We start from the raw sequence: 24375 nt of genomic DNA on the forward strand, positions 1-24375 counted from the left end.
GAGTGTGTGAGTGACTGGGTGAGGGTGTGAGTGACTGAGTGAGTGTGTGAAACTGTCCACAGGTGTGAGTGTGTGAGTGACAGGGTGAGTGTGTGAGTGACTGAGTGAGTGTGTGAAACTGTCCACAGGTGTGAGTGTGTGAGTGACAGGGTGAGTGTGTGAGCGACTGAGTGAGTGTGTGAAACTGTCCACAGGTGTGAGTGTGTGAGTGACAGGATGAGTGTGTGAGTGACTGAGTGAGTGTGTGAAACTGTCCACAGGTGTGAGTGTGTGAGTGACTGGGTGAGTGTGTGAAACTGTCCACAGGTGTGAGTGACAGGGTGAGTGTGTGAAACTGTCCACAGGTGTGAGTGTGTGAGTGACTGGGTGAGTGTGTGAGTGACTGAGTGAGTGTGTGAAACTGTCCACAGGTGTGAGTGTGTGAAACTGTCCACAGGTGTGAGTGACTGGGTGAGTGTGTGAAACTGTCCACAGGTGTGAGTGACTGAGTGAGTGTGTGAAACTGTCCACAGGTGTGAGTGTGTGAGTGACAGGGTGAGTGTGTGAAACTGTCCACAGGTGTGAGTGTGTGAGTGACAGGGTGAGTGTGTGAAACTGTCCACAGGTGTGAGTGTATGAGTGACAGGGTGAGTGTGTGAAACTGTCCAAAGGTGTGTTTGTGAGTGACTGTGTGAGTGTGTGAAACTGTCCAAAGGTGTGTTTGTGAGTGACTGTGTGAGTGTGTGAAACTGTCCACAGGTGTGAGTGTGTGAGTGACAGGGTGAGTGTGTAAAACGGTCCAAAGGTTTGTTTGTGAGTGACTGGGTGAGTGTGTGAAACTGTCCACAGGTGTGAGTGACAGGGTGAGTGTGTAAAACGGTCCAAAGGTTTGTTTGTGAGTGACTGGGTGAGTGTGTGAAACTGTCCACAGGTGTGAGTGTGTGAGTGACAGGGTGAGTGTGTGAAACTGTCCACAGGTGTGAGTGTGTGAGTGACAGGGTGAGTGTGTGAAACTGTCCACAGGTGTGAGTGTATGAGTGACAGGGTGAGTGTGTGAAACTGTCCAAAGGTGTGTTTGTGAGTGACTGTGTGAGTGTGTGAAACTGTCCACAGGTGTGAGTGTGTGAGTGACAGGGTGAGTGTGTAAAACGGTCCAAAGGTTTGTTTGTGAGTGACTGGGTGAGTGTGTGAAACTGTCCACAGGTGTGAGTGTGTGAGTGACAGGGTGAGTGTGTGAAACTGTCCACAGGTGTGAGTGTGTGAGTGACTGGGTGAGTGTGTGAAACTGTCCACAGGTGTGAGTGACTGGGTGAGTGTGTGAGTGACAGGGTGAGTGTGTGAAACTGTTCACAGGTGTGAGTGACTGGGTGAGTGTGTGAAACTGTCCACAGGTGTGAGTGTGTGAGTGACTGGGTGAGTGTGTGAGTGACTGAGTGAGTGTGTGAAACTGTCCACAGGTGTGAGTGTGTGAGTGACAGGGTGAGTGTGTGAAACTGTCCACAGGTGTGAGTGTGTGAGTGACTGGGTGAGTGTGTGAAACTGTCCACAGGTGTGAGTGACTGAGTGAGTGTGTGAAACTGTCCACAGGTGTGAGTGTGTGAGTGACAGGGTGAGTGTGTGAAACTGTCCACAGGTGTGAGTGACAGGGTGAGTGTGTGAGTGACTGAGTGAGTGTGTGAAACTGTCCACAGGTGTGAGTGTGTGAGTGACAGGGTGAGTGTGTGAGTGACAGGGTGAGTGTGTGAAACTGTCCACAGGTGTGAGTGTGTGAGTGACTGGGTGAGGGTGTGAGTGACTGAGTGAGTGTGTGAAACTGTCCACAGGTGTGAGTGTGTGAGTGACAGAGTGAGTGTGTGAGTGACTGGGTGAGTGTGTGAAACTGTCCACAGGTGTGAGTGACAGGGTGAGTGTGTGAGTGACAGAGTGAGTGTGTGAGTGACTGGGTGAGTGTGTGAAACTGTCCACAGGTGTGAGTGACAGGGTGAGTGTGTGAGTGACAGAGTGAGTGTGTGAGTGACTGGGTGAGTGTGTGAAACTGTCCACAGGTGTGAGTGACAGGGTGAGTGTGAGTGACTTAGTGAGTGTGTGAAACTGTCTACAGGTGTGTTTGTGAGTGACTGAGTGAGTGTGTGAAACTGTCCAAAGGTGTGTTTGTGAGTGACTGAGTGAATGCGTGAAACTGTCCACAGGTGGGAGTGACAGGGTGAGTGTGTGAGTGACTGGGTGAGTGTGTGAAACTTTCCACAGGTCTGAGTGTGTGAGTGACAGGGTGAGTGTGTGAGTGACTGGGTGAGTGTGTGAAACTGTCCACAGGTGTGAGTGACAGGGTGAGTGTGTGAGTGACTGGGTGAGTGTGTGAAACTGTCCACAGGTGTGAGTGACAGGGTGAGTGTGTGAGTGACAGAGTGAGTGTGTGAGTGACTGGGTGAGTGTGTGAAACTGTCCACAGGTGTGAGTGACAGGGTGAGTGTGTGAGTGACAGAGTGAGTGTGTGAGTGACTGGGTGAGTGTGTGAAACTGTCCACAGGTCTGTGTGAGTGACAGGGTGAATGGGGGATATCCAGGTTGTGTTCCTGCCTTGCACCCAGTGATTCACAGTAGACTAACAGACTTTCTGATCTGGATGAAGTGGTTACAGAAGACGAACAAATGAATGAATGAATGAATGATATGTTATTCGTAGCTCCTTAATATCAGCATCTGTATCAACCCCAAAACATTAACGACAGTGCTCTTTAATAAAGTATAAACTGCTGTTGATTTTTAATATAGTCACGAGTATTAGCCTCAACTGCTAAATCTTTAGCATCACCTTCATTTGGAGTTCAGAAAAAGCTGTGTACCTTTTGGATCTTTCTCTGAGATATCACTTTAATTTCATGCACTGCCCTCACCTGGAGCCAGCTTAGGAACCCCTTTGTAATGGTGATTTCATGCCGAGTCCCCAAGCTGTGAACCCCTCTATTATTCCTCCAGAGGTTTGTCTAGATCCAGCATGCCCACCCTTAGCGTGACCACCACTTGGCACAGGGCCTTGTGAGGAAACAGAATACATCTCCACCTCATGTAAACGCAGTAAAAAGCCTTAGAGCCACAATCCTGATGCGCTACAGACTGACTGACACTGTCTTTATTGGCCCCGCTCCGACTGAGTCACCGGAGCCCTCCGTACAGTGTTGACAGCCTTTACCTGTTGATGTGTGGTAATGAGAGAGGATGCTCGGCAGAAACAGCGCCTCGAGCCTGCGGTCGTCTCAAATCTCACTCGTCCGGACCCTGGTATTGTGCTCTCCAGCCTGTGGTTGGATCTGCTTTATCGGCGAGTTCTGAAGTGTTGAGTACGTTGCTGACGGCAGTGATGCGGCCTGTTTGTGTTCAAGCGCATTGTGTTTTGACACGCCGAAAATATATCGCCGTGTCATTTTGCACCTCAGGAAGCCTTGAGGTGTTAAAAGGAAAACTTTACACAACTTTTCCTCTTACCGCAGGTGTACTCGATCCGCCAAGACATGCCTAGTGGCTTTGCTTTTGTGGTTTCGCTTTGGGGTTGTGTTGCTAATGTTTTAAGCAATGAAAGCATTCAGCATCGTGAAGATCACCACACAAACTGCATCCAGATGTTATGTAAACTCAGGTAGACTTGTTTATGTGATTTCTGACACTTTATGACTAGGGAGTACATTAATTCATTCATTCATTGTTTGTAACCCTTATCCAGTTCAGGGCCACGGTGGGTGCAAGGCAGGAACACACCCTGGGGTGGGTGCCAGTCCTTCACAGGGTCCTTCACTCACAAACTCACACCTATGGACACTTTTGAGTTGACAATCCACCTACCAACATGTGTTTTTGGACTGTGGGAGGAAACCGGAGCACCTGGAGGAAACCCACGCCGACACAGGAGAACACACCACACTCCTCATAGACAGTCACTCGGAGGAAACCCACGCAGACACAGGGAGAACACACCACACTCCTCACAGACAGTCACCTGGAGGAAACCCACGCAGACACAGAGAGAACACACCACACTCCTCACAGACAGTCACCTGGAGGAAACCCACGCAGACACAAGGAGAACACACCACACTCCTCACAGACAGTCACTTGGAGGAAACCCACGCAGACACAGGGAGAACACACCACACTCCTCACAGACAGTCACCTGGAGGAAACCCACGCAGACACAGAGAGAACACACCACACTCCTCACAGACAGTCACCTGGAGGAAACCCACGCAGACACAGAGAGAACACACCACACTCCTCACAGACAGTCACTCGGAGGAAACCCACGCAGACACAGAGAGAACACACCACACTCCTCACAGACAGTCACCCGGAGGAAACCCACACAGACACAGAGAGAACACACCACACTCCTCACAGACAGTCACCCGGAGGAAACCCACGCAGACACAGGGAGAACACACCACACTCCTCACAGACAGTCACCCAGAGGAAACCCATGCAGACACAGGGAGAACACACCACAGTCCTCACAGACAGTCACCCGGAGGAAACCCACGCAGACACAGAGAGAACACACCACCCTCCTCACAGACAGTCACTCGGAGGAAACCCACGCAGACACAGGGAGAACACACCACAGTCCTCACAGACAGTCACCCGGAGGAAACCCACGCAGACACAGGGAGAACACACCACACTTCTCACAGACAGTCACCCGGAGGAAACCCACACAGACACAGGGAGAACACACCACACTCCTCACAGACAGTCACCCGGAGGGAACCCACGCAGACACAGGGAGAACACACCACAGTCCTCACAGACAGTCACCCGGAGGAAACCCACGCAGACACAGGGAGAACACACCACACTCCTCACAGACAGTCACCCGGAGGAAACCCACGCAGACACAGGGAGAACACACCACACTCCTCACAGACACAGGGATGGGTGGTATCACCATGTGAAAGGTTCATTTTAGCTGAACGCAGCCTGGCTGCACACACCGAGACACTTGTTGATGATATACGTTGGGCGGCACGGAATGTGTGAGTGTGTGTCACCATGTGAAGAACTGGCGCCCCCTCCAGGGTGTGTTCCCGCCTTGCGCCCAGTGATTCCGGGTAGGCTCCGGACCCACCGCGACCCTAATTCGATTGGATAACAGTTACAGAATGTATGAATGTTACTTAATGCATGTTTTGCAAGGCTGAGCCCAGGCAGGGGCGCTGTTCTCCCGGTTCCAGGTCACTGGAGAGTCACAATGATTTTCAAGCTCTAATTTTAGGGTGAAAAATGTTATCTAGTATTCCTTTAAGTTCCAGGAGAACAACTGATAGTTCCCAGCTCACACACTGTCCACGTCAAACCCGCTTCGTCCTCATATTGACATAATGACTACCCTTTTCCTCCTCCACACACACACACACTCTTCCTGTTTTTACACCTCTTTTACCCTGGCTCACACTTCTGTTCCATGTGTTTCCTGTGGCTGTGCAGGCCTGCTGGAGGACATGCTGGTTCGATCGCTCCAGCGGTGGACAACTCTGGATCTCTTCTCCTCTCTCCTCTCTATCCAGCCCTGCCCTGAGATGAGTTAGTGTGGTCCGACCCCTCCCCTTCTGCCCTCCCCCTCCCCAAGCACTGGACCCTGGACCCCCGCAGGCCTCCGTCTCTGCTTCATGAGCCAGCAGGATGCGGCGTGGGTGCGCACACTCTCCGAGCGGCTCCTCGTAGCCTCACACAAGGGCCAGGCCGACCATGTGGTGCAGCTGATCAACAAGGGAGCCAAAGTAGCCGTCACCAAGGTGAGTCCAGCTGAGCCGCTCCGGCAGGCTGCCTTTAAGCTGTCAGTGGGAAGCTGTAAAGCCTGGAACGAATGGATGAAAGTCTTACAGAGATGTATTCAAACGTGCAAGGCGTGAAATCAGATTATTTTTAAACCACTGTTTTCAGGTACGGGTGGCACAGTAGGGGAGCAGGTAGCGACGCTGCCACAAAGCTCCGGGGTCCTGGTATCATGCTCAAGTTCAATCTCCAGCTCAGGTCACCGTCTACGAGGAATTTTTAGTGTTCTCTCTGTGTCTGTGTGGGTTTACTCCAGGGGCGTCGGTCTCTGCCCAAATTCCAAAAACACATGTTTGGAAGATTGAGTGGCTGTGTGTAAAATTCCTTCTGAATTGAAGGCTGTTATTAAGGAGAGTGACTCCGTTTACTGCTCTTCTGGGAAGCCTTTAGACTACACAGTGGAACACTGCTGTGAGGATCTGATGGCATTCAGCCTCATAAACGCATACCACACAGTTATTCAATGATGCGACTGGACAAGCTGTGAAACCGAGCCATGTGTTCAGAGCAGACACTAGTTAGAATTTAATAGTTGTTTATATTTTAAGGCCTCCTCTAATCAGCTTGAGATTCAAGTCTCCACATAAAGCTTTAGGAAAGCAATAATCTTCCGAGAACGCATTGGGAGGATATTGCACACGAGGTGGAGGAACGTACGAGCGCTTCTCCTCCGTTTGCCAGCGGAGTGACGGGAATAGAATGGGAGAGATTAAAGGCAGAAAAGAGGGAGAAGAAAGTGAAAATGACTCTGAGGAGAAGTTGCTCTGATGAAAGGCAGGAACAAGGCGGAATCCAGGTCAGAGCCTCGGCCCTAAACAGCTTTAATCTTTACGAGGGTGACGAACAATAAGGAAGAGCAATTCTTCAAAGAATAGCCGCTCTTCCTTTGGCGGTTCCTTCCGAGGCAGCTCTGCGTAGAGGGAATGCATTATTCATGCGCTCTGAGCTGCACCAGATGCAATTTTGCTGTTGTAAAGTTGATAGCTGGTGATATAGGGATATATTCCTTAGAAGCATTGGTTCCGTGACAAGTGAAGGATTTGCATTTTGTATCTGAGTCAATAGATGTGTTTCATAGCTTTTATTATGGTATAAATTCTTCCAGACCATTTCAGGTGGCACTAATACACTCAGTGTTCATTCGTTCATGTTCTGTAACTTCCGGGTAGGCTCCGGACCCACCGCGACCCTGAACTGGATAAGCGGTTGCAGATAATGAATGAATGAATGCTCTGTAACTGCTTCATCTTGATCACAGTGGGTTCCAGAGTGTACCCAGAATCCCAGGATTATTGGGTAATAACACACTCTGGGCAAGGTGCACTTAGCCCAGCCTCCACCCCCCCCCCCCCCCCCCCACCCCCTGAACAAACACACACTAATGCTACTAGGGGCAGTGAGCACAAATAAACACACCCTGAGACATGGACAGCCTCCCCCAGCACCTGGGGAGCAGTTAAGGGGGGAGGTTCCTTGCTCAAGGACACTTCAGCTGGTGACGGTGAGGGAGGAGGCAGTGCTCTTCTTTCACGCCCCTCCTTCCCGGTTGGAGGACATCGAACTAGTGGCATTCTGGTCCCAAAGCCGCTGCTCTAAACATTAACATCTGAACACTGTATGCAGCTCATGGCCACTTGAGGTGTCCTTTACGATGCAGGCCCCTGCTCATTCATTCATTCATTATCTGTAAGCGCTTATCCAGTTCAGGGTCACGGAGGGTCGAGAGCCTACCTGGAATCATTGGGCGCAAGGCAGGTACACACCCTGGAGGAAACCTACGCGGACACGGAGAGAACACACCACACTCCTCACAGACAGTCACCCGGAGGAAACCCACGTGGACACAGAGAGAACACACCACACTCCTCACAGACAGTCACCCGGAGGAAACCCACGCAGACACAGGGAGAACACACCACACTCCTCACAGACAGTCACCCGGAGGAAACCTACGCGGACACGGAGAGAACACACCACACTCCTCACAGACAGTCACCCGGAGGAAACCCACGCAGACACAGGGGCAAAACACCACACTCCTCACAGACAGTCACTCGGAGGAAACCCACGCAGACACAGGGAGAACACACCACACTCCTCACAGACAGTCACCCGGAGGAAACCCACGCAGACACAGGGGGAAAACACCACAGTCCTCACAGACAGTCACCCGGAGGAAACCCACGCAGACACAGGGAGAACACACAACACTCCTCACAGACAGTCACCCGGAGGAAACCCACGCAGACACAGGGAGAACACACCACACTCCTCACAGACAGTTACCCGGAGGAAACCCACGCAGACATAGGGAGAACACACCACACTCCTCACAGACAGTCACCCGGAGGAAACCCACGCAGACACAGGGAGAACACACAACACTCCTCACAGACGGTCACCCGGAGGAAACCCATGGGGACACAGGGAGAACACACCACACTCCTCACAGACAGTTACCCGGAGGAAACCCACGCAGACACAGGGAGAACACACCACACTCCTCACAGACAGTCACCCGGAGGAAACCTACGCGGACACGGAGAGAACACACCACACTCTTCACAGACAGTCACCCGGAGGAAACCCACGCAGACACAGGGGCAAAACACCACACTCCTCACAGACAGTCACTCGGAGGAAACCCACGCAGACACAGGGAGAACACACCACACTCCTCACAGACAGTCACCCGGAGGAAACCCACGCAGACACAGGGGGAAAACACCACAGTCCTCACAGACAGTCACCCGGAGGAAACCCACGCAGACGCAGGGAGAACACACCACACTCCTCACAGACGGTCACCCGGAGGAAACCCACGCAGACACAGGGAGAACACACCACACTCCTCACAGACAGTCACCCGGAGGAAACCCACGCAGACACAGGGAGAACACACAACACTCCTCACAGACGGTCACCCGGAGGAAACCCACGGGGACACAGGGAGAACACACAACACTCCTCACAGACGGTCACCCGGAGGAAACCCACACAGACACAGGGAGAACACATCACACTCCTCACAGACAGTCACCCGGAGGAAACCCACGCAGACACAGGGAGAACACACCACACTCCTAGGCCCTATATTATGTTCACTATTTCCGTGCAGTTATCTGTTTATCAGTTTATGGCTGTGTATTTACCCCCGCAGCACTCTCTTGTGCTGTGTTTCTCTTCAGGCAGAGGGAGGGTAAGCCTGCTGTGTGTTTATGTTGGCATAAGTACGTCTGAGAATAGAGATACGAGAACCTACGAAGAAGCAGGGAGAAAAAGCCTTGGCGTGGATGGTTGGGGAGGGTCTAGTGGCTGGGTGCGAGGGCAGACTCAGCTGCAGAGTGAATATAAATGGGGCAGAGATAGTGTTAAGTTTGTAAGGGTCACTCCAGGTCACAGCGCTGTAACTATGGCAACCGTGCGCTTGGAGCTCATGAGAGGCCTTTACCTGAAGTGTGGATGTGGCAGCCCTCCAAACCAGCACCAAACGAAACCCGACCCAGCCGACCGTGTGGAAACCGAACAGCTCCCACGGCTCGCGGACACACCCTGAAACCCCACACAACATGGCCCTCAGCCCATTCACCGCCTTTACACTGAAGCAGTCGGCTTCTGCATCTGAATCCACACACTGGATTCCTTCAGGGAACGTAGCTTCTGAAATACCACGGCTCTGGAAAATGGAGGGAGATAGACAGCGTCCTGAGGAATGAGGGTTCATGATCGTCGCAGTCACCGTCTATAAACCGTCTAAACTAAAACACACGTGTGCCTTTGGGTACAGTATTATCCCCACGGGCAGAACAAATCAGCGCTTTTTCCTGATAGAATCATAACAAACGCAGTAACCAATAAATTCTTCTCACTTGCCATTTTCAAACGACTTAATTTTAGGTTAATTCTTGTTCAGATAAATTGTGATTAAATTACAGTTATATTACAGAGGGGTGGTGAGAGCTAGCAAAGTCAAATTCAACTCCAGTTTCAGATCTGAAAAAAAATCTTCGTCTCTGTGCATTATTTTTCACTGTGACAAGACAACTCAACACTGTGGGTCTGTAAGAATGTGGAGCTGTCAAGAAGAGGATACTGCAGAGAAAGAGACAGAAAAGAATGACATTAACTGATTGACTCCCAGAGTGGGTTGGGTTTACTTGCCACATGAGGAGTAAAAAAAAAGTAATTCATTCATTATCTGTAACCCTTATCCAGTTCAGGGTCGCGGTGGGTCCAGAGCCTACCTGGAATCACTGGGCGCAAGGCGGGAACACAGCCTGGAGGGGGCGTCAGTCCTTCACAGGGCAACACACACACTCACACACACACACGATTTCCTCCGGGTGATTGTCTATGAGGAGTGTGGTGTGTTCTCCCTGTGTCTGCGTGGGTTTCCTCCGGGTGACTGTCTGTGAGGAGCGTGGTGTGTTCTCTCTGTGTCTGCGTGGGTTTCCTCCGGGTGACTGTCTGTGAGGAGTGTGGTGTGTTCTCCCTGTGTCTGAGTGGGTTTCCTCCGGGTGACTGTCTGTGAGGAGTGTGGTGTGTTCTCCCTGTGTCTGCGTGGGTTTCCTCCGGGTGACTGTCTGTGAGGAGCGTGGTGTGTTCTCCCTGTGTCTGCGTGGGTTTCCTCCGGGTGACTGTCTGTGAGGAGTGTGGTGTGTTCTCCCTGTGTCTGCGTGGGTTTCCTCCGGGTGACTGTCTGTGAGGAGTGTGGTGTGTTCTCCCTGTGTCTGAGTGGGTTTCCTCCGGGTGACTGTCTGTGAGGAGTTTGGTGTGTTCTCCCTGTGTCTGCGTGGGTTTCCTCCGGGTGACTGTCTGTGAGGAGCGTGGTGTGTTCTCTCTGTGTCTGCGTGGGTTTCCTCCGGGTGACTGTCTGTGAGGAGTGTGGTTTGTTCTCTCTGTGTCTGCGTGGGTTTCCTCTGGGTGACTGTCTGTGAGGAGTGTGGTGTGTTCTCCCTGTGTCTGCGTGGGTTTCCTCCGGGTGACTGTCTGTGAGGAGTGTGGTGTGTTCTCCCTGTGTCTGAGTGGGTTTCCTCCGGGTGACTGTCTGTGAGGAGTGTGGTTTGTTCTCTCTGTGTCTGCGTGGGTTTCCTCCGGGTGACTGTCTGTGAGGAGTGTGGTGTGTTCTCCCTGTGTCTGCGTGGGTTTCCTCCGGGTGACTGTCTGTGAGGAGTGTGGTGTGTTCTCCCTGTGTCTGAGTGGGTTTCCTCCGGGTGACTGTCTGTGAGGAGCGTGGTGTGTTCTCCCTGTGTCTGAGTGGGTTTCCTCCGGGTGACTGTCTGTGAGGAGTGTGGTATGTTCTCCCTGTGTCTGCGTGGGTTTCCTCCGGGTGACTGTCTGTGAGGAGTGTGGTGTGTTCTCCCTGTGTCTGGGTGGGTTTCCTCCGGGTGACTGTCTGTGAGGAGTGTGGTGTGTTCTCTCTGTGTCTGTGTGGGTTTCCTCCGGGTGACTGTCTGTGAGGAGTGTGGTGTGTTCTCCCTGTGTCTGCGTGGGTTTCCTCCGGGTGACTGTCTGTGAGGAGTGTGGTGTGTTCTCCCTGTGTCTGCGTGGGTTTCCTCCGGGTGACTGTCTGTGAGGAGTGTGGTGTGTTCTCTCTGTGTCTGTGTGGGTTTCCTCCGGGTGACTGTCTGTGAGGAGTGTGGTGTGTTCTCCCTGTGTCTGCGTGGGTTTCCTCCGGGTGACTGTCTGTGAGGAGTGTGGTGTGTTCTCCCTGTGTCTGAGTGGGTTTCCTCCGGGTGACTGTCTGTGAGGAGCGTGGTGTGTTCTCCCTGTGTCTGCGTGGGTTTGATCCGGGTGACTGTCTGTGAGGAGTGTGGTTTGTTCTCTCTGTGTCTGTGTGGGTTTCCTCCGGGTGACTGTCTGTGAGGAGTGTGGTGTGTTCTCCCTGTGTCTGCGTGGGTTTCCTCCGGGTGACTGTCTATGAGGAGTGTGGTATGTTCTCCCTGTGTCTGCGTGGGTTTCCTCCGGGTGACTGTCTGTGAGGAGTGTGGTATGTTCTCCCTGTGTCTGCGTGGGTTTCCTCCGGGTGACTGTCTGTGAGGAGTGTGGTTTGTTCTCTCTGTGTCTGCGTGGGTTTCCTCCGGGTGACTGTCTGTGAGGAGTGTGGTGTGTTCTCCCTGTGTCTGCATGGGTTTCCTCCGGGTGACTGTCTATGAGGAGTGTGGTATGTTCTCCCTGTGTCTGCGTGGGTTTCCTCCGGGTGACTGTCTGTGAGGAGTGTGGTTTGTTCTCTCTGTGTCTGCGTGGGTTTCCTCCGGGTGACTGTCTGTGAGGAGTGTGGTGTGTTCTCCCTGTGTCTGCGTGGGTTTCCTCCGGGTGACTGTCTGTGAGGAGTGTGGTGTGTTCTCCCTGTGTCTGCGTGGGTTTCCTCCGGGTAACTGTCTGTGAGGAGTGTGGGTTTCCTCCCACAGTCCAAAAACACACGTTGGTAGATGGTTCAGTGACTCAAAAGTGTCCGTAGGTGTGAGTGTGTGTGTTGCCCTGTAAAGGACTGGCGCCCCCTCCAGGGTGTATTCCTGCATTGCGCCCAATGATTCCAGATAATGAATGATGGAATTGTATAATGTGGGAGGCTGTTGAAATATTCTACCTTTGTATAGGACTCAGCAAATCTTATCTCAGATCAGCAGTTGAAGGCAGTAATAACAAAAAGGTGCTGGAGTATTATTTTTCCCGCATGTCAACACAGCTAGAGTTTAAAAACACTGGGTGTAAGCTGTTTAAACAGTGGGCAGTAGATGAGTGTGGGGAAACACATTGTGGGCTCATTCACTGGGCTTTAGTTACATAAACCAAAAGCCTCTTATAGCTTTAATTAACAGAGCTTAGAAGTAGTCAGTGATACGGATGGTGAAGCAACCTCCATCTCAACCTCCTTCTCAACCTCCATTGTACTGTGGTTGGGATATTTGAAATAATTTGATGCTTCTATTCCTGTACATGTTACATGGGTCTGAAGGCATTCAAGGATCCACTGCATCTCAGAACAATGGACCGGCCGCTACAGAGCCTCACAGCTCAAACTCACAGCTCTAACACTGGCCTGCTTCGTGTCTAAAAGTATGAACTGAGTTTGTTGATCTTGCTTTTGTGGAAAGGTTTATTATTAACACCAGGATGAATACACAATACAGGCTTCATTAAGAAGATTTTAACAGAGCTAGCATTACAGTGAGGGGCAGAGTGGACCAAGAGGTCACTATTGTGAACTTGCCCACACACTTCTTAAAGGAACAGGAACCCATTTTCCTGGCAATCTGCAGCAAGTCGTTATACATAAAGTCATCAGAGTACACACTGGGGATAAGTAGTATACAGAGTATACACAGTGGGGATAGAATTAGACATTTCAGAACGTGATGGGGACACACACATTTTAAACTTTAAATTAAATTAAACTTTGCTGTCGTTCAAGAATTTGGCAAAATCCAGTTAAAGAAATCCACAGTCTCAAAACATAGTTTTCAAAGATTTATTTTAGTACAAGAACACACACTGTGAGCTTGACCAGTGTTTTATAGCCCTGCTCCGGGTGGCCGTCTGTAAGTATTTGGTATGTTCTCCCTGTGTCTGCGTGGGTTTCCTCCGGGTGACTGTCTGTGAGGAGTGTGGTGTGTTCTCTCTGTGTCTGCGTGGGTTTCCTCCGGGTGACTGTCTGTGAGGAGTGTGGTGTGTTCTCTCTGTGTCTGCGTGGGTTTCCTCCGGGTGACTGTCTGTGAGGAGTGTGGTGTGCTCCCCCTGTGTCTGCATGGGTTTCCTCCGGGTGACCGTCTGTAAGTATTTGGTATGTTCTCCCTGTGTCTGCGTGGGTTTCCTCCGGGTGACCGTCTGTAAGTATTTGGTATGTTCTCCCTGTGTCTGCATGGGTTTCCTCCAGGTGAATGTGGGAGTGTGTGTCGCCCTGCGAAGGACTGGCGCCCAGTGAATAAAAGATATAGTAAAAGTGTCATTACTCTCACCTTTAGTTCAGAAATGAAGACCATATCTTGGCAACTAACCTGACACAAGTAGCATTTCCAGACGGTTCTTGAATGTAATTCATAAATAAATACTAATATGATGTTCGGTTGTACGTCAATCCAGTTTATCCTCCTCATACACACAGATGTGAGAAGCTCTTATCAGTGCCTTCGCAAGCTTACAGAAGCCAGAAGCCTCATAATCTCAGCGCACTGATCCTATCTGTCCCTCGGTGTGTGTTTGGACTGAAGCTGCTTGAGCGCTGGGGTTAGTCCTCCGGAAGATTAGATCCGTCTCTGGTCCTGGAGATGTGTCTCTCATCACCCTTTAGAAGACGTCTTTTTCTCCTCAGCGTTCACAATGAGCTGTGGCTTATGAAGTTCAGTTGGGTTTTAATTCCTGGAATTAAACATTTGTACACAAATGGGGTCTTGTATTTTGCAGCAGATTGCGTTTAACTTGCCGCCTGTGTGAGATTTGGCTTTCGGACACTCGGACAGTTCAACAGATTCTGCCTCGGTTCTCTCTGGTTTCTACGCTTCTCTGATTTCCCTCTAGACTGTGGGAACGAGGGTTTATAACCGCTTTCTGAGAGTGTGTGTTGTGTGTTCACAGTATGGCCGGACTCCTCTGCATTTGGCTGCCTACAAGGGCTACATCGAGGTGGTGAGGATTTTGCTGAAGGCCGGCTGCGACCTGGACATTCAGGATGACGTGAGTAGAGGGTTCACTGTTTATACACAGTACGTATAAATCAGTGGTGAGTTAATAGAAGTTAGCTTTAAGCCCGATTTGTGGAACTGTGTGATGACTGCAGAGTATTTCTAAGCAGTTATGAGTTCCAAATTAGTTTATCAATTTCTTATACTAAGGCAGGTTTTGGCACAGATTTAGCAGCAGCATTCAAGACAGTACAGATGTAATACACCCTGCCGTACGTATTTACAACATAAAATTACAACATAAATCAGACAAAATTGAAAGATTACACTCACCAGTTTCACTCTAAACGATTTGGGGAAATTGTGATTTATTTCAGTGATTTCTATCTAAACTGTGTTTAAATTCTATGAATTAGGGACAAGGCATGTTTTTGTAACTAAGAAGCCCAAGAGGATATTCATTCATTCATTCATTGTCTGTAACCCTTATCCAGTTCAGAGTCGCGGTGGGTCCAGAGCCTACCTGGAATCATTGGGCGCAAGGCGGGAATACACCCTGGAGGGGACGCCAGTCCTTCACAGAGCAACACAGACACACTCACACATTCACTCACACACTCACACCTACGGACACTTTTGAGTCACCAATACACCTCCCAATGTGTGTTTTTGGGCCATGGGAGGAAACCGGAGCACCCGGAGGAAACCCACGCAGACACAGGGAGAACACACCACATTCCTATTTATGGTGTTTTTAAATTAAATTCAATATAAAACAAGAGCTGGGGATATTTATCTCCTGTAACTGAGTTGGAACAATGAGCGGCAACCAAATACCACGCTGTGTTCAAGATAACAACCACAACTGGATGACAATACAGCACTCTATATGCAGCATTTATGATTTAAATATCCTCTTGGGAGCGGCACGGTGGCGCAGCAGGTAGGTGTCGCAGTCACACAGCTCCAGGAACCTGCAGGTTGTGGGTTCGATTCCCGCTCCGGGTGACTGTCTGTGAGGAGTGTGGTGTGTTCTCCCTGTGTCTGCGTGGGTTTCCTCCGAGTGACTGTCTGTGAAGAGTGTGGTGTGTTCTCCCTGTGTCTGCGTGGGTTTCCTCCGAGTGACTGTCTGTGAGGAGTGTGGTGTGTTCTCCCTCTGTCTGTGTGGGTTTCCTCCGGGCGACTGTCTGTGAGGAGTGTGGTGTGTTCTCCCTGTGTTCGCGTGGGTTTCCTCCGGGTGACTGTCTCTGGGGAGTTGGTGTGTTCTCCCTGTGTCCGCGTGGGTTTCTTCCGGGTGCTCCGGTTTCCTCCCATGGTCCAAAAACACACGTTGGTAGGTGTGATTGTGTGTGTGTGTCTGTGTTGCCCTGTGAAGGACTGGTGCCCCCTCCAGGGTGTGTTCCCGCCTTGCGCCCAATGATTCCAGGTAGACTCTGGACCCACCGTGACCCTGAACTGGATATGGGTTACAGATAATGAATGAATGAAGGAATGAACACCATACATTTTCAGCCCTAGTCTTGGCCCATTCCGATCTACCTCCGTAATACACATACAGTGTCTGTTTTTTTTTTTGTTTTTTTAACTCCGATCAGAAATTGCTGAGCACATCAGGCAAAGTATATTCCACTATAAAACAAGATTAAATGTGTTTGTAATTCTATGTCCTGACACATTACTGTGCTGCACAAATCATCCCTGACCTGCTCGGTGTTGTCAGTAATGCTTTTACCGAATCTGTGAGGAGCCTCAGAACTGTTACATCGTGTGGAAATATGATAATAGTTTGTCATTAATGGGAAATGAATAACGATTGGTTTAAAGTCTTCCTTGAATATTGACTGTAGTTTAACAACCACACTGAACTACACCGGACACAGCTCGTGTGGACAGACTGTGTATGTCATGAATGTAGTATTTTGGAGATTAGTGTTCTACAAGTCAAAAGATGCACAAGAAAAACACAGTACTTACCTACACATAGGTCAAAGCCAGATCCACGGCAGTGGAACGTTATAAGCAGTGACGTATCTTCTTTGGTTTGTACAGTGGAGGGATTGCTGCTGCTGTTGCTCGGTTTCCAGTTGTTTAAAAATACCACCAAAACACTGATAAGTCTATTAAGCCCAGTGTGGCCTGTACCAAGGGAACCACACCCCAAATACGAACACACCCTTAGTCTGTGACACTTTTAAACACTGTAATGTTTAATAGATCTGATGTGAATGTTAAGTCTCATGTGAAAACAGAGCTGTAAACAAATTAACAATAATATTTTGAGTTGAATATTTCTCTTACTTTGTGTCTTTTTCTTTCTCAAAGCTGCTTTAGTGGTGTTTCCTTTGTTTACACTGCTCATGACTGCGATACTAACGCTGCAAATAATGATTCTAGTTAACGCTCACTTCCCTCAACACTTTCATGACGTTCAAAGGAAAAACTATCTTCTATTTTTGCACGGCATGCTTTGGCTGGCCATTAGCGAATGTGACCTGCTACTTTTTTCTGCGTGGTTTGTGTCTGCATGGGATCCATTGTGAGCTGAAGGCTGTAATAACACCTTGTAAAACGGCCAGCGCTTAATTACCACCTGCGGGGGATAACACTGCTTTGTAGGGGTTTTCTAAGAGCACCCGACCATTACTAGCACTGCAATGGCGTCCTCCAGTGGCTTGGAGTGGGATTATTACGACTGGCAGGAGGAGGAATCTCTTCCCAACCCTCCACTAGAACCTGAACCAGAGCCAGGGCTAGACACAGGTCCGGGAGCCCAGACACCCGAGCAGCCAGCGCTGGAGGTTTATCTTTCAGCCTGGTCCCTGAGCTCCCCCTCTCTCGGTGGACACACCCTCACACAGCTGAGGCGATTGAGGGAGGGCAGGAGGCCGTGGAGGAGAGCTGGGAGGGAGAGAGGAGAAACAGAGGAGAGGATGAAGGAGGTTAGAGAAAGTTGCTCATTCTTAAAAAGACTTGCTGCACACAGGCTTGGCATTCTCCAGAGACCAATGAATCCCACTTTGGAGCGGTGGAACTCTCAGGGATGGGAAGAACGCAAGCTTTGGTGGTTGGGAAAACGTGGGTCAGTCCAAACAAGACTTAAAGGAATGTTTTGGCGAAAAATCAAGTAGAAAAATATTTTCTTTTTATGAGAAAAATAAGAAAACACGTTCCCCTCTCACTATATGTGTTTGATAGCAATTGTTCACTGATGTGCTACTAGATTAATGTACAGGGGTGGGCCATTTATATGGATACACCTTAATAAAATGGGAATGGTTGATGATAGTTCCTGTTTGTGGCACATTAGTATATGGGAGGGGGGGGGACTTTCAAAGATGGGTGGTGACCATGGCGGCCATTTTGAAGTCGGCTATTTTGGATCCAACTTTTGTTTTTTCAGTGGGAAGAGGGTCATGTGACACATCAAATTACTGTGAATTTCACAAGAAAAGCTTGGTTTTAACGTAACTTTATTCTTTCATGAATTATTTACAAGTTTCTGACCACTTACAAAATGTGTTCAAAGTGCTGCCCATTGTGTTGATTGTCAATGCAACCCTCTTCTCCCACTCTTCACACACTAATAGCAACACCGCAGGAGAAATGCTAGCACAGGCTTCCAGTATCCGTAGCACACCATTGTTTTTCTTGTGAAATTCCCAATAAGTTTGATGTGTCACATGACCCTCTTCCCATTGAAAAAACAAAAGTTGGATCCAAAATGGCTGACTCTTAAAATGACCAGAAAATCACAGTAACTCGAGCTGTTTAGTTTTGTAGCAGTTTTGGTCTGCGTTTGCTTTCATGGAAAGACATCAATCCAAGTCAGTTCCACCTTAAATTATGTAATACGTCTAAAAGAGCCAAAATAGGTCAATATAACCCACCTTTGGAACTGGAATAGAACAACATCCTCAAACCTTTTTGTGCTTTTTTTTTTATCATTTGGAGGTCTCTCCACCACCCTCTTGCCTCCAGGTGCCATTTTTTGGCCGTGGCACACATTTACCAAGCTTTGGGTTTTGTATAACCACAGGACATTTTCCCAGCATACAAACAGACTGGAGAGCTAGCAAAATAGTGAGGAAACATACTCTCATATCACCTTTAATATTTGAAATGTACATATTGATATTTCAGCGGTCACTGAATATTTAAGGGCTTGGATCCGTGGGAAGAGCATAAAATATCAGACGAGGCCATTTTTAAAACTGGATTTTTCGCCTAATGTCACTTTAAGAGAGTCCCATCTATCCTCCACTTCTTCTCCATATTCTCTCTCCTGCTTTGCAGCCTGGCAGCAGCCTTATCTGGCCTCTTCCCCTCAGCTCTACCTCTTTCTGCAGCATGAGCTCACTGACCACATGGTGCCACTGAAATATTCAGACTTCGTCTGGGGTCCCGATAGGTCTGGGTTACATTCAGGGCTTCTGGGAAAATAATTTGTGCAGTTTAAATGAGTACTGTTCTGTTGGCTGTGTGTCTCTGTAGATTCCTAATTCGTTTGTATGCTTAATGCCAGCTAAGGTATGGGGGGACAGCTGGGCTAGTCGACTTAACCAGACTGGGACAAAGGAGCTGTACAGGGGGGTGGATAAAAGTAGTTTGTTCTCATTCATTGTCTTTCATGCCATTTTTGGCCTCATTTGCCATCCTCCTTTCCCATGTTTGGGTCTCGCTGGGAGTCGTTGACCGCTTCTGCTTCAGCAGTATTCCTCTGTGTATTCGCTTTTTCACACACAACTGAAACACAGCAGTTTAAGCTGAAAATCACTGCCTGCATTTTAATTGCACGGTGGCTTAACTGATTCCACTGACCAGCTTTGTGCTCTGCTGCCGTCTCCAGGGCGACCAGACGGCCTTACACCGAGCGGCTGTGGTGGGTAACAGTGATGTCATCTCGGCTCTCATTCAGGAAGGGTGCGCACTGGACAGGCAAGACAAGGTGAACGAACGCATACACACACACACACACACACACAGTATATATTACAAAATATTACACAAATCTATCTATGTTTCATAATGTAAAACATGTAATGTGTGAGTGACTGGGTGAGTGTGTGATGCCCTGTGATTGACGGGCACCATGTGACCACAAAAGGAAGTCAGTTCCAGCCTGTTTCCCTCTAATGGCTGTCCGTGACCTACAATAGAGGTGTCCAATAAAGATTCTGATCGGCGCGGTGTGTCGCAGTCACACAGCTCCAGGGACCTGCAGGTTGTGGGTTCGAGTCCCGCTCCGGGTGACTGTCTGTGAGGAGTGTGGTGTGTTCTCCCTGTGTCTGAGTGGGTTTCCTCCGGGTGCTCCGGTTTCCTCCCACATGTTGGTAGGTGGATTGGCGACTCAAAAGGTGTTCCTAGGTGTGAGTGAATGTGTGAGTGTGTGTTGCCCTGTGAAGGACTGGCGCCCCCTCCACGGTGTATTCCCGCCTTGCGCCCAATGATTCCAGGTAGGCTCTGGACCCACCGTGACCCTGAAATGGATAAGGGTTACAGATAATGAATGAATGAATGAATATGTACAGTGTGATTACTGAGTTTTTTGGTGTCTGTTTGAATTCACAGGATGGAAACACAGCACTTCATGAGGTGTCATGGCATGGATTCAGCCAATCAGTCAAAATTCTGGTTAAGGCAGGGGCCAATGTCCACGCTAAGAACAAGGTAACTTCAATATCCAATAGCCTTAATTAGAACACGACCCTCACTCGTCTGTATCTGTGGTGTAAAATGTGCATGTAAATAATCTGCTTTAATGACTCACTGACCAACGTCTATAACCATGAATTTACACTGATGGCGTTTAACAGATGCTCTCATCCAAACTGACTCTTTCCCAAGGACTCCTAATGTCTTACACTGTATGGTTACTCGAGTGGGGAGTCGAACCTCACTGTGCCCGGTGGAAAGCAGACTCTGCACTGTAACAAATGAAAAACATAGTTGGTAAATGTGTAAAAATGCTGGCCGTCCTTGCAAACCTTTCAGTAGAGCGTTCAGATGGATCTTCTCCCTCGTAGCCCCATGTTATATAATCCCATAAACACCAATCTACATATGGATTCTATTTTCCGTCTTGTTCAAACTTAATGGAGCACCGGACCAGATTATCCTCAACAGTGGCCTACATACAGTGTATGTTCAGCCAGGATGTGACCAGTGGACCATACAGAGCTTCATCTTCTTCAGTGGAAATGTGTTGAATATACGTTGCATGTGTTTTTAAGTCTTATAAAAGGAGGCTGATAGTTACTGACATTCATGTCCACTCTACTATTCAAATGTAGCTAAATACATATTTACATGAATGAAGAGTGTTACATGGCTTTGAAACTGAAGCCCACACCTGACCCATATCTGCAGCTTTGAGACCTGGTCAATCTTGAGTGGTGTGGAAGACTAGAGTGTTTATGATGTAATAAATAAATTAATAAATATATCAATAATCTTATACATTCATACTAAATTAATTGGATTAAACTTTGAAGGGTGGCACAGCAGCTCCAGGGTCCTGGGGTTTTGGGCTCAAACCTGCCTCCAGTAATTCCGTGGGAAGTGTGTGTTCTCCCTGTGTCTGCACTGGTTTCCACTGGACGATCCAAAAGCATGTGTTGGTAGTGTGGATTAGCTCTGTGGAGATTGTCCACAGGTATGAGTGTGAATTACATTTCCCATGTTATATTTTTAATTTCCACTTTTACAGTTGGCATATTTTCAAAGCTATTTACTTCCTAACCACTTTGTATTTCGAAACAGTGCCTTTCAGAATGTGTCCATCATTGATCTCGGGGTGGGCTGGGCTTTGCTTGTTGTTCCTCTGTGGGCCAGACCGAGTGAACAGTCAGTCTCCCTGCTTCTTACAATGGGCTATGAATGTGGAATATTAAAGCCTGATCCTTGTGAGGGATTGTGTGAGAACTCTGTATGAATCCAGAAGACTGGACGCAGTGAGAGGGATCGTAAGGTCCTGGTGAACAAGGCGAATGCAGGTCTCTTCGGCCCGAGGACGCTGGCGGTTTGAGACCGTTCTCTCTCACTGTGTCGGTGTTTCTCAGCATTAAGGCGGATGTGTTAAATGTTAATGTAGAGACAGCGCTGAGGCTCTGGAAGCACTGAGACCGCTCGAGGCTCGGCTCAAACCCGACTGCTTCCTCACAAAGCCCTTTAAAAAATGCATTACGCCACTTTTTTCTTCCCTTTTACGACTGACTGCTGAAACGAATGATACAGACAGAGGAGGAAGGACACTGCTGTTTGAAGTTTTCATCTTGTGTTGGAAACTTGAAAAAAGTGTTGATTAACCCCTCTTCCTCTCTCACACTCTCTCACACTCTCTCTCTCTCTCTCTCTCTCTCTCTCCCTCTGTCTCTCTCTCTCTCTCTCTCTCTCGCTCTCTCTCTCAGGCTGGTAACACAGCTCTACATTTGTCCTGTCAGAACGGTCACGCTCAGAGCTCTAAAGTCCTGCTGCTGGGAGGAGCACGCCCCGACAGCAAAAACAATGTGAGTCTCTCTCTCTCTCTCTCTCTCTCTCTCTCTCTCTCTCTCTCTCTCTCTCTCTCTCCCTCTCTCTCTCTGTCTCTCTCTCTCTCTCTCTCTCTCTCTCTCACACACACACACACACACACACACTTTGCATTCTGTCTAACTCTGTCTGTTTCTCTCTTTTGCTACTCCTGCACCCCCATGTACCCTTCTCTATCTCGCCCAGAGCAAGTACCCCCTCCTACTCTGGGTAAATGTAGTCTGCAAGAAAGCAGACGCTTAATTATGAAACAACATAACAACATACTCCACATTTCAAACACCGTCTTCATGGCTCACTTAGCAGCGTTAAAAAAGGCAGAGAGAGAGGGGGGGAGGGGGGGGGGGGAGAGTGAGAGGGAGAGAGAGAAAGGGAGAGAGTGAGAGAGAGAGAGTGAGGGAAAGAGAGAGAGAGAGAGAGTGAGGGAGAGAGAGAGAGAGGAGGGTAGAGTCTTCAGTAATTGGCTCTTTCTTTATTCTGCATGCTTAAGTGCTCGTGGGTCGGCATGAAGCGGAAATGTTAAATGGAACAGATGACTGTGCAGTGATTCCTGCATCTACTCCAGTGTCACTCTTTCCTCTGTGTGTGTGTGTGTGTGTGACGGTGTGTGTGTTCATCTCAGGTAGGCGACACGTGCCTTCACGTCTCCGCTCGCTACAACCATGTGTGTGTGATCCGTATTCTGCTGGGTGCCTTCTGTTCTGTGAGCGAGAGGAACCAGGTGAGTTTATACTCTCTCTGTAAACAATACACATTTCAATCTGCTTTAAAATCTTTTAAAAAGCTTAAACCAACATCTCCAGCTACCAACATTAGGAGATTTAACAGCCTTACAGCCGTTTATCAGCGAATGTTGAGTGAATTAATGTTAATTAACATTTTCATTGGCACACCTCTGAAGAGGAAGTATGTGTTTGAGAGATGTTTTTGATGTTATGATTGGTTTATTTATTTTAAAAGTCTTTAAAGGGGAATTACACAGCTTTATAACAACTTTCTGCACTTTTGGATCAAGTCTGAAGGGGGTGCAGTTTCTAAAATGTATAGTAAAGGCAATTTAAATAAATTAGTTTTTACATGTTTAGACCAAAATGTTTCCTCAATACAGTGTCAGACACAAAGAAAGTATTTAGAAAAGAGTCAAATTACTCTTCAAGGAAAACTCTCACCCGGAGGAAACCCACGCAGACACAGGGAGAAAACACCACACTCCTCACAGACAGTCACCCGGAGGAAACCCACGCAGACACAGGGAGAACACACCACACTCCTCACAGACAGTCACCCGGAGGAAACCCACGCAGACACAGGGAGAACACACCACACTCCTTACAGACAGTCACCCGGAGGAAACCCACGCGGACACAGGGAGAACACACCACACTCCTCACAGACAGTCACCCGGAAGAAACCCACGCGGACACAGGGAGAAAACACCACACTCCTCACAGACAGTCACCCGGAGGAAACCCACGCAGACACAGGGAGAACACACCACACTCCTCACAGACAGTCACCCGGAGGAAACCCACGCAGACACAGGGAGAACACACCACACTCCTCACAGACAGTCACCCGGAGGAAACCCACGCGGACACAGGGAGAACACACCACACTCCTCACAGACAGTCACCCGGAAGAAACCCACGCGGACACAGGGAGAAAACACCACACTCCTCACAGACAGTCACCCGGAGGAAACCCACGCAGACACAGGGAGAACACACCACACTCCTCACAGACAGTCACCCGGAGGAAACCCACGCAGACACAGGGAGAACACACCACACTCCTCACAGACAATCACCCGGAAGAAACCCACGCGGACACAGGGAGAACACACCACACTCCTCACAGACAGTCACCCGGAGGAAACCCACGCAGACACAGGGAGAACACACCACACTCCTCACAGACAGTCACCTGGAGGAAACCCACGCAGACACAGGGAAAACACACCACACTCCTCACAGACAGTCACCCGGAGCGGGACTTGAACCCACAAACTCCAGGTCCCTGGAGCTGTGTGACTGCGACACTAACCTGCTGCACCACCGTGCCGCTCCATTTAAAAATCAATGAGAATATTAAAATTCTAGTTCCCGTATGGTAAAAGTCTAACCATGCAGATTGAGTTCAATCCCCAGGAATGGCACCACAATCCCTGTCTGGGGGCCCACAGACCTCCCTCGCTTCTGGCATCACTTAGCCCAGTGCCAGTCAGTGAGGGCTTCTCTTAGCTGGTGCTACAGTATTGGTGGTTAGTGTTTTTGAAGCATATTAAGTCTGTAGAGAGTTGTGAAAACACTTCAGATCTTCTCAGTGGAAGCACAGCTGGGCAGCATCAGGCGAGATCTCGCTAGGTGGTGAGAAATGGCCATGACTGACTTGGAGGGGGGGATAAATCTTCTCTTGTTTAGCGCTTGAA

At 49.1% G+C, this 24375-nt stretch overlaps 1 protein-coding gene across 2 annotated transcripts in view; it reads left to right on the forward strand.

The window, feature by feature from the left end:
- Positions 1–5596: 5596 nt before the first annotated feature.
- The window catches only part of ankrd6b (ankyrin repeat domain 6b), a 36063-nt gene continuing 17284 nt past the window's right edge, over positions 5597–24375 (forward strand). For both annotated transcript variants that reach the window (XM_066676623.1, XM_066676624.1), the window contains exons 1-6: positions 5597–5759; positions 14374–14472; positions 19267–19365; positions 19989–20087; positions 21827–21925; positions 22570–22668. In XM_066676623.1, the coding sequence (XP_066532720.1) occupies positions 5634–5759; positions 14374–14472; positions 19267–19365; positions 19989–20087; positions 21827–21925; positions 22570–22668 (621 nt within the window). In that variant the 5' untranslated portion in view covers positions 5597–5633. The remainder of the gene's footprint in view (positions 5760–14373; positions 14473–19266; positions 19366–19988; positions 20088–21826; positions 21926–22569; positions 22669–24375) is intronic.

The sequence above is a fragment of the Hoplias malabaricus genome, chromosome 7 (genome assembly GCF_029633855.1).
Source record: "Hoplias malabaricus isolate fHopMal1 chromosome 7, fHopMal1.hap1, whole genome shotgun sequence".
NCBI classification, from domain to species: Eukaryota; Metazoa; Chordata; class Actinopteri; order Characiformes; family Erythrinidae; genus Hoplias; species Hoplias malabaricus.